The 14,374-nt window shown below is 39.0% G+C and overlaps 1 protein-coding gene across 10 annotated transcripts in view; it reads left to right on the top strand.

The window, feature by feature from the left end:
- cacna1bb (calcium channel, voltage-dependent, N type, alpha 1B subunit, b) overlaps window positions 1–13,922 on the top strand; it is a 292,647-nt gene extending 278,725 nt beyond the window's left edge. For all 10 annotated transcript variants that reach the window (XM_051938169.1, XM_051938175.1, XM_051938177.1 and 7 more), the window contains 2 exons: window positions 6,856–7,079; window positions 9,500–13,922. In XM_051938169.1, coding sequence (XP_051794129.1) covers window positions 6,856–7,079; window positions 9,500–10,063 — 788 coding nt within the window. In that variant the 3' untranslated portion in view covers window positions 10,064–13,922. The remainder of the gene's footprint in view (window positions 1–6,855; window positions 7,080–9,499) is intronic.
- Window positions 13,923–14,374: the final 452 nt, after the last annotated feature.

The following is a 14,374-nucleotide window of genomic DNA, read 5'->3' as shown; positions in this document are numbered from 1 at the left end:
TTCCTCTGTCTTCACGTAGCAGCAGAAATTCTTTATAGGATTAAAGTTTCATGATCGGGTTATGTAGGTGAAGGATTTTCTGCGGCGCTTCAACCAGGGGTTTTACATGCCAGGCTTTCCATCTGATTAGCACAGAGAGAGTTGAGAGCTTTCACAGGACAATCTGCTTTGCCGGAGATTTCTTTTCTTCTTTTTCTTTTCTATTGGTTGCTCCTTTTATTCCCTCCAACCTCATCAGTCACATTCAGGGTTTTTTTCAGAATCAGATTGGGCCTTTTGTGGAAGTGACTGTCTACAATGATATGATTGGTCTACATACAGTGAAAGCAATGAGTCGTTACCATATTTGACAGTAATTCATAGATTTCCTTTTGGTTTCTGCTTGAGTAGATTAGACCCCTATTTATCAAACTACACTATGACCCATCTCATTTGTAACATTTAGCATCCAACACTTCTGTATTTTACAATATAGCATAGCTTCTGGATTTGTAAAATTTATCATCTAAAGCTACTATATTCGTCAAATTTTAGCATCCAAAGCTGCTATGTTTGTAAAATTTAGCACCCAGATCTGTCATATTTGTCAAATTTAGCATACAGAGCTAATATATTGGTCAAATTTACCATCCAAATCTGTCATATTTGTCAAATTTAGCGTACAGAGCTAATATATTGGTCAAATTTAGCATCCAAATCTGTCATATTTGTCAAATTTAGCGTACAGAGCTAATATATTGGTCAAATTTAGCACCCAGATCTGTCATATTTGTCAAATTTAGCATGCAAAGTTGCTATATTTGTAAAATGTTCCATCCCCAGCTGCTATATTTGTAAAATTTTGCACCGAAAACGTCCACATTTGTACAATTTACCACCCAAATCTGCCATATTTGTCAAATTTAGCATACAGAGCTAATATATTGGTCAAATTTAGCATCCAAATCTGTCATATTTGTAAAGTATTGCATCCACAGCTGCTTTATTTTGTAAAATTTTGCATCTAAAGCAGCCATATTTAGAGAATGTAGCATCCAAAACCACCATATTTGTAAAATTTTGCATCCAAAACAGCCATATTTGTGAAAGCTCGTGTATTTGTAAAATTTAGCATCCAAAGCCTCTAAATGTAGAAGATTTAGCATCCGAAACGGACATATTTGTAAAGCATATCAACCGAACCTCCAATATTTGTAAAAAATTGCATCCAAAACTGCTATATTTAGAACATTTAGCCCCCAAAGCTGCTATAGTCATAAAATATAGCATTGAAAGCTGTTACAATTGTAAAATATTGCATCCAAAGCTGCTATATTTGTAAAATACAGTGTCCAAAGCCAACAGGAGTTATCTGCTGGAAGCCAAAAACATCAAATTTAAGCTAACTGTTGTTTGATAAATCACTACACAACAGATTTATTTTTCTTATGATATTCGTTCAGTGCTCGCGAAAACCTCTTTGCAGTGTCACTAAACACATCTATTAGCTGGAAAAACCCTCACAATTATAAAATGGAGCCTGAGCTGTCTTATCTGTACTGTTGTTGTCGCATAAAATGACGAGAAAAGCTTGATTTACATTTTTTGCTTTTGAAAAAGATTAGTAAATAAAAGAGTGTGTGCTCTCACACACGTACACTGTAAATATACACACATGCATCTAAATTTATTCTTTTCCAGCTGAGGTTTTGGTGTTGTCTGTAATATTCAAACATTTCCTGTTTCTCAAGGCAGAGACACACTTTTTTTCAAAATAAGAAACCCTATTTTTATCTCTATTTTCTGTTATAGTTGCTTCGATAGTGTTTACAAGTGAGACTAATATGCGGCCAAATTACCAGATATTTTCACTTTCACTACTATCAGGTGTATGGATAACATTGAGGAAAAAACTATTACGTGCTGTTAAGATTGTTTGGTACAAGCTTTGGATTGTGCAGGAAAGTCTGAAGAAAGTTTGAGGCAAATTTGTAATCCTGAAATAGCTTGAATTGAAGAGAAGCCAAATGCATAAAACACTGTCACCTCCATAAAAAAATAATCTCGTAAGTGTGTTTTATTGTGATATTTATGTAGAATGCAAACAAGAAAGGAACCAGCGTGGATCTTTGGGCGTGTTTAAACACCAGCAGTTCAAGTTGTCTGTGTTCAATTAGATAAATGTGACTTAAACTTTTCCTGCTTGGGTATATTACGGTATATTTAATATCCTGCAGAGCACCTTCCAATGCCTCTCACTACACTATAGTCACATCCACACTCGCTCTACTGATGCAGCTTATTACTACATTCATGGTGCGTCATTGCTTTTGCTAAATACATAGTCTTTTGCAACCATTTTGCGTGTTTATAACCGTTTTTGTTAGAGATTATAAAAGATGTCTCATTGTTTCTTTCAGGGTTGCATACAGTTGTTAGCTGGGGTCGTTTTTGGTGCATTCATGAATGTTCCAACACCTCAGATTAGCTTTTATGTGACAATATGACAAACTACACCATATATCATCTGCACATTGTCCATTTTGGCTGATGTTTCTCTGCTTTTAGATTTATTGGCAACTTTTCTTGTGCTGGTCCTTAAATTTTCAACATTCTGTGGACGTACCACCAAGAAAGACCTTCAGAAAGTCTTCCAAAGTCACGAGAACATAAATTTAACCTCAAAATATTACGTATAATAAAGCAGCAATGTTCTGTAGTAAAATAAATTGGAGTCAGTCGCTGCCTAACAGACAGGAATTTCGCCTACAGTGTGGCACGCTTTGGGAAATGACTTACAAATTTGTGTAGTTTGTACAAATCGCCATTAAAAAATATGTTTCAAATTGTGTGAAACCACAGGTGCAATGCTTCATGCAAAGGCTCATTAATACAGTATTATGGGTTCAAAGATTTCAGCGTAGAAGGCCATAGTCTTTGTTTGTCGTCAGGGTCATCTGTTGGAGCGATCAGAGCTCCGAGCTGCTCGCTGGGTGTTTTCTGTGTCAACACTGGAGGGCAGCAGCTGGGCTTTATTGCCGAGATAAAAGGCCACAGCAGACAGGTCCAGCATCTGGATTTATAGCAGCGTCCTGGTGATTCAGCAGAACATCGGCAGAGCCTCTACGTCTAGTAAATGTAGGGAAACAGCAGGAGAGAGAACGGAGGTTTCAGGCCTCAGAGCCCGTCTTTCGAAAGGCAGATCTGACGCATCAGATTAGGATGAAAAAGGCTTCTGTGTTTCTGTCATCATGGTTTTAATCTCAAAACTGGAATTATTCCAGCGCTGAAGGAAGTAATTCCACTGCAGGGCTTCAACTTATGCAACGAGAGCCTGGAAAGAGACATTTACACACTTCAATTTACACAAACATGCAAAAACATTGATCACAATATCACATAAATTTGATCACTTATTCAAAACAAATCACTCTGACATAACAATTCAAATCAGTTTTATCGCCAGCATAAGTTTGCACATGCAAGGAATTGCTCTTATTATGGCAGAGCAACAGTCAAGACAGAAAAACAAGTATAGAATACTGATACCGCAGTATTTAAACATTAGATCCAATTCTTACTCTAAGAAGTAAAAAGAATAAGATGTGTGACTATTTAAAGACTGTTGAGTTTAAAAAATATATATACAAAATATGGCCAACAATGTGCAAATAGTACATATAATAAAGGATGAGTGCAATAAGAAAAAATACGGGTATTATTTTATAAGGCAAGCTATGTTGAGTTTTTACATTGATGAATAGTGACTGTGGGTGGAATACTGTGGGTGTTGAAGAGAACAGCTGCCACATAATGAGACAAGAAAAACACTCAGAGCAGTACTCTACCAAGGCTGCTCAGTCGTATCATTTACAACGACTGACATTTTGAAAAAAGTCAGAGCAGAAATCATGGGACCATAAAATGTGCTCATTTCATATAGATGTACCCACAAACAAAATGACCTTGCGCTGAGCACAGGTGTGTGTTACGCGTGTACATTATGTACGGATACTGAATCGTGTGACCTAAACATGTAGCGGGCGGTGGGAATTGATGGGACTCAAACACCCCCACAGTTTAATCAGTTGTTCCTTGTATCATTTTTGAAGTCCACAGCTGTGGATTTAAAACTAACGACAAACTATAAGCTGAAGACGATTGTTGAACACAGTGGACACTTATCGGTGGTTCTGGACTCCTACTTGTAGTTGGTAGATCAGGTGGAAAAGTCGACCACCAGTTCTGGTTTTGGCTGCCGAGTCAATGTTTACAGGTTGATACAAGACTAGTTTTGCTTTTGGTTGTGGTTCTTCTGAATCTTCTTTATCAGACCATGCTTGGTGGAGTTCTTCTTCTTCTTCTAAGGCCTCCTCAGCCTCCTCTTTCCTTCCATTTTTTTTTTCTGTTTTTCTTACTTCTTCTGAGCTGTACAGCATCTTTTCCAGTCAGCAGGTTCATGAACTTGTCTGGCTTCATTAGGTCCACTAGGCGGCTCACTTTCGCATTCATAAGGCCTATAATTGATCCAGTTTTCTGGCCTTTTTGATGAAAGTTTCACAAAACGGGGGTAATGTGTCGTTCATTATGTGTTGTGCATCAATGACTAAATGAATTTGTTTATATATTTGCACCAAATCTGTATTCATGGTCTATCTACATGTTGGTTTGTGTTGTAAACTGAAAATGCTAATCCAAACTGGTTTATTATTTGTTTTTTATCCATGAGAACAGTCTTGTCTCCACTTTATTCTCAAGTTTAGTCAAGTCAGTCAGCCCACTGGTGTTTATAGAGCAACTGCACCAAAGTGCTTTCCATTAAAAAGGAAAATGACTGTCATTACAAATTATCCCACCAAAAGTGTAAATTTACCAAAAGTAATGTGCATAGTAATGAGTTATATCTTACAAAAATGATATAAAACACTACTTTATCCAAGTACAATACATAAGGGTGAGACCGTACAGTATTATTAATTATGAAGATTAACCTCATTAATTTAATATTAAAGCTAAGACCCTTTGGTATTATTAATTGCTGAGATTAACCTGAATAATTTTGAATTTAAGTTTTGACCCAATAAAAGTGAAATCCCAACAAATCCAAGATCCAAGGATGTCCTGAATTCCCTCTGAACACGATTTTTAAGAACTTTTATTTCACGTGACTTGTATTTTCTTTGTTTTACTTTAAATGGATGTAGACAGATGCTGTAGTCTGACTCTACAAGGAACACTGTGTGCACTATGTGGTACAGTTAACTGTCCACTCATGCTCTGTGGCATGTATGCAAATGCTGAGGAGGAACAGTTGATTCTGATTTAGTATCAAAATGCACAGAGAAAAAAGATCTAAGCAGAGTTGAACTATTGGGCCACAGTCAGTCACAAACTGCAGGAATAGTGACTAAACTGACATCTGCATTTAATCTGTGGGAAGTACATCAGTAACTTTGGTCAGAAATTGCAGTTTGACAGTAAACGTTTGATACATTTGTGCCTTATGTACAGAAAAACGGAACAACTCTTCCTGAGGTGACTGAAAATGTAGGAACAGTCTGTGTAAAAGAGCTCTTTCATAGTCTTGCAGTGCAGAAACCCCCATTATGAAGATGACTGCATATTTGAGCGTTCAGTGGTGCAGAAACCATCAGCTCTGGTCTATATAGAGTGGAAAGAAGGTGTTAGGTGTTAGTGGGACAATGGATTCCTGGGTGGTTAGATAAGAAAAAAATGATGTGAATCATGTTTGAAGTGTGAATGAATGAGAAAAGGAAAAAAGGTGTTGTTTTTTTCTACTATATTCGATGGTGTGTTGATCGTTAGAGCATGCAATATACACTACTGTTCAAAAGTTTGGGGTCACCCAGACATTTCCCATGAAAACTCACACTTTTATTCATGTGGTAACATAACTGCACAAAGGTTTTCTAATCATCAATGAGCCTTTCAACACCATTAGCTAACACAATGTAGCATTAGAACACAGGAGTGATGGTTGCTGGAAATGTTCCTTTGTACCCCTATGGAGATATTCCATTAAAAATCAGCTGTTTCGGGGTGCCTAGATAGCTCAAGGGGTAAAGTGGGCGACCCACATACAGGGGCTGGGTTTGATTCCTGCCCACGACCCTTTGCTGCACGTCTTCCCTCAACTCTTCTCTCTCCTTTCCTGTCTGTCTCCACTGCACCTATCCAATAAAGGTAACAAGGCCCAGAAAAAATAACTTTAAAAAAATCAATCAGCTGTTTCCAGCTAGAATAGTCATTTACCACATTAACAATGTTGAGACTGTATTTCTGATTCATGCAATGTTGTCTTCATTGAAAAAAAAAACTGTTTTTCAAAAAAAAGGACATTTCTGAGAGACCCCAAACCTTTGAACAGTAGTGTGTGTTGTATCGCCTACGTTCTTGAATAAATGCAGAAAATAGAAACTCACTTGTACAAACATTGATCCATTAGGTCGCCAGTGGTCAAAAACTCCACAGTTTACTCTTAAATTATGTTGTAGAATTTGTAGTTTACGTGCAAGATCTTATGCCACACTCTTCAAATGTATGTTGATTTTACTATACAATGGAATTTTACAAACTTGAGGAAAAATCCCTACCTTCACCCATGGACTTTCCCTTGATAGTGAGGCCACAGGACTTAAACGGTTAAACATCATGGTCATGTAGCTTGTTTTGATAATTTTCTCCGTTTTGTGTGGATATAAAGGGAAACAGAGCAACAGAGCTGCATTATTTCATGTATGAATGTTTATTTTTTTTCACAGATTCAAAAGGGTTAAGGATGATACAAATGAAATCTCAACCCGATTCTGTATGTTCTTGCTCTTTCTCATTTAATTCGATGGTACCGTCCTCCAGGTTCCTTTACCGACCCCTCGGCCGAAGGTCTGTCCAGAGAGCGAGCGAGGGAGCGGGATCGCAGCCGGCCTCACGAGAGGAGGCATCACTCCTCAGCAGGGGAGAAGCAGCGATATTATTCGTGCGAGCGTTACGGCAGCAGGGAGCAGTGCCACGCCAAGTCAGCCGGTCCCAGTCGGTCCACATCTCCAGGTGAAGGACAGGACTCTGGTTTCCTTAAACAGGTCAGTTACCTGAAGCCACGTGGCTTCACAGCTGAGTGGTTCAAACTGTGGCGTGTTTGTTCTTGCAGTGTACTCCCACATGTTGGGTTTTAAATGATACACGGTTTCAGATTTTGGGGTTACTAGGTGATCAGTGTGGGGATTGTTGTCCTTTGTGTTCGTAATACCCAATTTGGGAACAGCGCAGCAAAACAAATATCCCAAATCTCAGCTAAGGAGTGGAAAGTTCCTGAGTCATGAGTCAGTCACAAGCTCTCAGTCCAACTTATCATGTGTTTCACCTCTGAAGAATAGACTGAAGGCCGGGATGTCAAGCAAGCAGGATGTGAAGCTGTTGGCAGGAAACGTTTAACAGAACATCAGAAGAAAGACAAATGTCTTCAGATTTCTTATAAAGCCACAAAGTTTCTATGACTAAGATTTTATTCGTATTTTCTGCTTTCAAGTAATTTTACTCTATAATAATAATGTATGTGGAAAATGTTCAGGCCCTGTCAAGTTTTTCCACATTTTTACATTTGAAATTCATCGAAAATTTGACTGAATTCATGTTTTTCTCATCAATCTACACACGATACTCTACAAACACATAGTAATAACTAGTTTTGGGGATGAGTTGTGAATTTTAATGTAAAAGTCCTATCCCAGTTACATCAGCACATGAGATCCAACACTTAGCACGTAAAGCTCCTTTGGTAGCAATGGCAGCCTCAAATCTTCTTGGGAATTATCCCATAAACCGAGCACACCTTTCTTTGTTGTTCCCATTTTTCTTGGCAGAATCATTCTAGTTCAGTCGGGTCAGATGGAAGGCGTAGGTGCACAGCTATTTTCAGGACTCTCCAGAGATGCAATGTTAGGTTCAGGTCCAGCCTCTTTCACAGAGTTTTCCTGAAACACTCCTGTTTTTTCTAGGATCTATGCTTTGGATCGTAGTCTTCAAATGTAAATCTTAACACTAGACTGAGATCTGCGCTCTCTAGAAAAGGTTTTCATGCAGGATTGTTCTTGATTTTTCTGTATCGGTCTTTCCCTCTTAATGATGCTGCCACCACCATGCTTGACTTTAGGGCTTATAAAAATGAGCCGATTCACACCTGGCTTCCTTCACACATGTCATTCGAATTGTAGAAATAGTTGAATATTTATTTCATGAGACCACATGATTTTCTTTCTCATGGTTTGGGAGTCACTGAAGGGCTTTTTGGCAATCTCCCAGCAGGCGGTCATGTGCCTTTTAGTAAGGTGAAGCTTCTATGTGACCACTGTACCATAAAAGCCTGATTGGTGCTGCACCAATGGTTGTCTTTCTGTAAGTTTCTTCTACCTGCATAAAGGAAGTCATTCATAGTTACCATTTGGTTCTTAGTTACCTGTCTGACTGAAGTGCTTTGTCCTTGATGACTTAGTTTGACTGGGTGATCAGATCGAGGAAGACTGTTAGTGGTTCTGAGCTTCTTCCGTTTGTAAACGATGGAGTCTACTCTGCTCTCAGATGCCTTTGATTGGCCTCAATCTGAATTTTTTGTATCCTTCCACAGATCTGAGACGTCAAAGTATTATGTCTCCACTTTTTTTTGAGAACCTCATGGCATATTTTTCACTGTAACACATGCCATCAACTGTGGACCTCGTACAGACAGGTGTACAACTTTCCTAATTTTGTCCAGTGAGTTCAGTTAGGCATTAATGGACTCCAGTGAAGTTGTGGAACTATCTCAAGAAGCAGTGATAGCAGTAGGTTACGCCAGAGCTTAAAGGATCTGGATACTTAAATAAATGGTATATTCCATTCCTTTTTTTTTTTTTAAACGATGCAATGTGGGTAATCATTCTCAATCTGTTTATAAACAGCATTGTGGGTCAACAGTTTCAAAGGGAGGGACTCACATGCACTAACATGCTGTAGTGTGCACATTGAACTGACCTGCTGAGGTCGATTTTTCTTTACCTAGAAAGCAGTAGTTTACTGTGATTGTATTTACACTACCATTCAAAACTTTGAGGTCTCTTAGAAATGTCCTTATTTTGGAAAGAAAAGCAGTTTTTTTTCAATGAAGATAACATAAATCCAGTGTAGACATTGTTAATGTGGTAAATGACTATTCTAGCTGGAAATGACAGATTTTTAATGGAATATCTCCATAGGGGTACAGAGGAACATTTCCAGCAACCATCACTCCTGTGTTCTAATGCTACATTGTGTTAGCTAATGGTGTTGAAAGGCTCATTGATGATTAGAAAACCCTTGTGCAGTTATGTTGGCATGAATAAAAATGTAAGTTTTCATGGAAAACATGAAATTGTCTGGGTGACCCCAAACATCTGAACAGTAATGTATGTTTAAAACTTAACCTTTAATCCCCAGTCTATGGTTTTGCTCCAAACTCCTCTACTGTGTGTCTTATTTGCCCCCTCAGTATGGTAGCAGTGTGGTCAAAGCTGGCCCTGTGACGCTCCCCTCTGGTTCAAGCACACCAGGCCGTAGTCGCCGGCAGCTTCCACAGACGCCCCTCACCCCTCGTCCTGCTGTGGCCTACAAGACCGCCAACTCCTCGCCTCTGCCACCCAGCACTGGCGCCGCTACATCAGGACACCAGACTCGCTTCAGCCGTGGCCTTTCAGAGCACGATCGCTTATTCGGGGCCCAAGAGGAGTCCCCGATTCCAGTCACCCGCATCGGTTCGGACCCTAATTTAAACCGTCAGCAGCTGGACTCCTCTCAGCAGGTTCTGCTCGAAGAGATGGAGGACTTCCAGGACGCCGTAAGCAGCCACGGAGGGGGACACTCTGCCAGAACTGCCACCTCCACCACGACTTCGGCTTCACTTGGAACTGCCGCCGCCACCGTGACAGCGCCGGCTGTGCAGGGCCGAGCAGGGGGGGTGCCGAACGGGTACCACTTCACCCTCGGTGTCAACTCTGCATCTGGGCCTGGGAACAGAGGGTGTCTCAGGGAGAGGGAGGAAGATGACTGGTGCTAACATGTCAGGAAACTTTGGAAAGAGTTTGCTGTTAGCTAGAAAGGAGCAGCTTGTAAGTGCTGCTCAGTGCTCGTGTCGGGTCCGTTGAGCCGCTGCAGTCGGAGGCCGGTCGGCTGAAAACACGCTGAGGGTAAAAAGTCAGTGGGAAGTGCCGTAAAAGGGGGTTCAGAAATCATTCCAGCTTTGTAGTGTTACTCTCTTTTTAATACAACAACCTCTTTAAGGAATAAAAACTTTTTCTACCCCCTTTACTTGCACTGAAATTATAGCACATGTGAAGACCCTTAAGTATTTTTGCCTTGGCCAGTAAATTCAGTGGAGCAGAAAACAAAAGCCAAAATCTCCTCATTCTTTGGGTGAAACTATGAACTTTGTTTCACGCTGATCAGAATGCCTCGTCGAGTTTTTATCATCGTACGTCTCATTTCGTTTCCGTTTCACCCTCCAAGTTCTCTTCCTCTCTTTTGATTTTTTTTACTACGACAGGGTTATCATTGAATTTTGGCCAGAGCAGATTAGAGAAACTTTTTTCTGCCATAACACCTACTGAACACAGAAAGTCATCAGAAATGTGTTAAAATAGCTCTAAAGCCGAGTTTTCACGATCACGTTTTTGTAAATTGAGCCAGGTGTAAATTTTTTGAGTGCACGTAGGGAATAGAACAACAATTTTTCTGACATTAAGTGGCTAAAATACTAAGTGCCTCGTTTTCCATGATGTGTTAAGATGCAGCCTTTCTTGGAGCTGAATATACCAGATCTAAGTGTGTACTCAGCTGACAAGAAGGGGACAGAACAAACTGGTAGAAAGGACAGAATGCAAAAATAATCTTTTTTTGTACCGAATCTTGTGGTAGGTAAGTCAGAATTAGAGATCCAAAGTAAGCAATGTAGTGCATGCCAGGGTTGTCAAAAAAATAAAAATAGTGTCTGTACTTTCGCTTAAGGGTGTGTGGTTAAGCATTTGCCTTTCTCTTTCAATTATACTGCCAGCCAGTTGGTAGAAAACGGTCTCTGGATGGGGAAAAGTGCCATTTTTTTGATTAATAATCAACAAAAAAAGTCAGGAACACCTGTCTCGTCATGATATTTATCTCATCTCCGCCATATTTACCCAGATTTCACGGGTTTCCTTTTCTTCCCGTCTGTTTCCTCTGAGAGCAGTATTGTGTGAGGGTTTGTAGTGAGGCTACCTGTGTGTAGTTTCACGGGTACAATAAGGAGTTGTGTTGTTGCTGCTGACTGTTGACTAAAAGTAGGGCTATGCAACAAGACGACACTTCATCTGCCCTGTAGCTTTACCCTCTGGAATCTCCAGGTTCAGGCTTTAGTGTGACTGCGACCAAATTTTACATTTTACGTGTGAAGAGCTGTAAATTATAAATGTATTATACGATGTACAGTTAACCGACAACACACACTGAGGGACAAATGGTGTGAATCGCAGGGCATTTTTGAGGTTGGCAAGTTGACTGCATGACGCCTACTCAGATAGAACCACCCAGAATATAAAACTGTGTTCTTTCCACATTTGGGTCAAGTTGTATTTTTAAATAATTTTCGTGGTTTTGAAACTTGCCGGGAGAACCACATTTTTCACATTAATGTCTGAGTTAACCGAGCGTTTTTGTGCTACTATTGGAGTTCTGGAAAGGCTTACAATTAAAGATCTGCATGAACTCTGACCGATCAGAGACCTGAAGCTCTAAATTTCCTCCATTACCAACCTTTAGTACAAGACTTTTGCTACACTTTGACTCTTTACCTCGTCTCACAGGGCTGGACGTAACTTGTTAAAGGATAAGGCTGGTAATGTTCTCTGTTTTTGCTTTTAACTGACACCTGTACACCGAAGAGCCAAAGTTTAATGAGTATACCTCCGATGTTCGATGTCACAGAAATGCAGTGAAGAGATGTAATGTCTTCTGGTGGCTTTTTCAACCTTTGCAAGCCACCAATGTAGGTCTAACACTGAAATGTTAGAAATAGATATAGTTTTGCAAGTTAGACAGGGTGTAGGAGTCTAAAACCTGTGATCCATTTGTCTCTGTCCGACCTCATCAAACTGTTTTCGATCTTAGTCTGAAGCCCATTTATTCCTACTCATGATTTAAATCTTTAAGTCTTAAAAAAGCTCAAACATCTGGTTTCTGGGGGTTTTCAGAAACATCCTCTGCTAAAAGAGCAGCAATTAGTGCATTTGTTGGTTCCCACCTGTAGATTAATACTCTTTTAATGGATTTTTATGTAAAGTTGTGCATTGAACGATATGTGCTGATGTCCATGAAGGAACTTGTCTCCTGTTAGTCAGTTCCTACTTATGATAAAAAAGTGTGGACGATGTTTGCTGATATTTGATTTCCAGCTCATTCTGATAGACTGCAGATGACAATACTGATATATGCACATATTTTTCCTCCAGGTCGGTCCTATAGTGGAGTTAACGTATTGTAATGCCCACTCTTTTACATATTTTACATGTTTTACATAAAGTATAATGCTTTTCACAAGTGCACATTTACCAGACAAAATAACTTCAACTCTAATGCAACACTTTCAAACCAAACTGTGAACTTTTTAGGCCAATGCAGATATTTTAAAGCCTTTTATAGGCCAACAACAAAAATAATGCTGGTATCATTTCCGAAAACAGCTGAAGAACTGTGGTTTTACCAAATGCAACTCAGACAGGATGAAATAGTGAATTATGCAGAACTGATTTGGCTAAATGGACAATACATGGCATTAAAAATCTATTAATTATAGATTCAGTTTTTTATTTTTGGGTTTAAAAATGAAAAAAAAAACTGAGAAATTGCTGACTTTATCCTTTGAGTTACATGGATCCATGTTGATGAATAAACTTCCATTGTTTGGGCATGTGCCATGGTGTGGTCTCCCTTTGCTTGGGTTAAAAAGATATTTCTTAATAAATAACTGTACATCAGACTGTTATAAGCAATGATTCTGGTCCTGATTGTCAGAGTTGGTTAACAAAACACCTGAAAATCCTTCAGATTTAATTGGAACAAGTTAATATTTAGTTATATCAAGTTAAATCGACATTTATAATTTAATATTTACCAGTACCAAAGGTTTGTATTTACCAAATACAAACCTTGGTGCTCATTTTATCATCCCGGCAAGTTTATGAACATGTAAATTATTTGCAAATGCTTCTATCCAAATCTGATTTTGTCCCACTATACGAGTAGATTTCAGTTTATTCATCTGTAAGTGTGCAATCTATCGATGGATCTAACTGGAGACAGTTTAGACTTGAAGGGTCTCAGTGTTCGTGTGGTTGTTGTTTGTACCAATAGGTTGCTTGTTGTCTCATTGTAAGTTGCCATATTGGAGCAGAAGTTTATGTTCATCTATGGTAGATTTTATAAAAAGATAAAGATCCTGCGTGTCCTCCACTGAGCCCCACATGAACCGGGTGCCAAGTTTTTCCTCTTTTCTATGGCTGCCCCCCTCTGGACATGTCCTGTCTGCATGTTCTGAAAAAGAAACTGTGCATGTGCGAAAAAACACAAAGAGAAAAAAAAATAATAGTGGTATTGTTTGGCTTCATTGAGTCCATGATTTGTACAATTTGTATTTTCTGATTAATCTAAACACACACAAATGTATCGGTTTCAGGTAAAAGAAAAAATGAAACAAGCTTCTAAAACATTTTCTTCTCACAGAACCACCAAAGTGGAATCGAGGCTCTTTCTCAGAAAAGAGGTTCTGGAGTGGCTGAATCCTTCGCTGCCTGATCTGTTACTTGACTGTCTCTCCCGCAGTCATTTCGACTGAACCTATAGATTTTGTATGAATATAAGTCCTTGAATAAAGAGGTATGATTATGAAATTGCAGTGTGTAGGTGTGTGAATATTGTGTTGAATTGTCTCACGGTTGGGGTTGAAATTGGACAACATTTTACTGGACTTGAACTCAGGATGGAATCTGATGCTTCATGTTTACTACTGAGAGTTGCTTGTTTTTACCTTCTTTGACAAAAACGCTATTTACACTGTTTCTGGTGGAAAATTGATGGAAAAACAGTTCAAATAGTGTTATTGTCACTATTTAAGCTGTTTTTTTCCCCCTCTACTTCCTCATGAAAAATGGTGGAAAAACAGTTTGAATTGTTTTTGTCAAAGAAAAAGAAGGTAAAAATTCTTTAAACAATAAAGTTGTTGCTTTAATATTAATCTAATGCATATAAATGTATTTTTTTTTTGTTTAACTGATTCAGGAAATAGTGTAGACTGATGACGTTTCATGCACTTTTTCACAAAAAAACCTGCAAGTTAACACCC

This window comes from Acanthochromis polyacanthus, chromosome 18 (assembly GCF_021347895.1).
Source record: "Acanthochromis polyacanthus isolate Apoly-LR-REF ecotype Palm Island chromosome 18, KAUST_Apoly_ChrSc, whole genome shotgun sequence".
Taxonomy (NCBI): Eukaryota; Metazoa; Chordata; class Actinopteri; family Pomacentridae; genus Acanthochromis; species Acanthochromis polyacanthus.
Note: the sequence above shows the minus strand (reverse complement) of the source record. Positions and strands in the feature narration are given on the sequence as shown.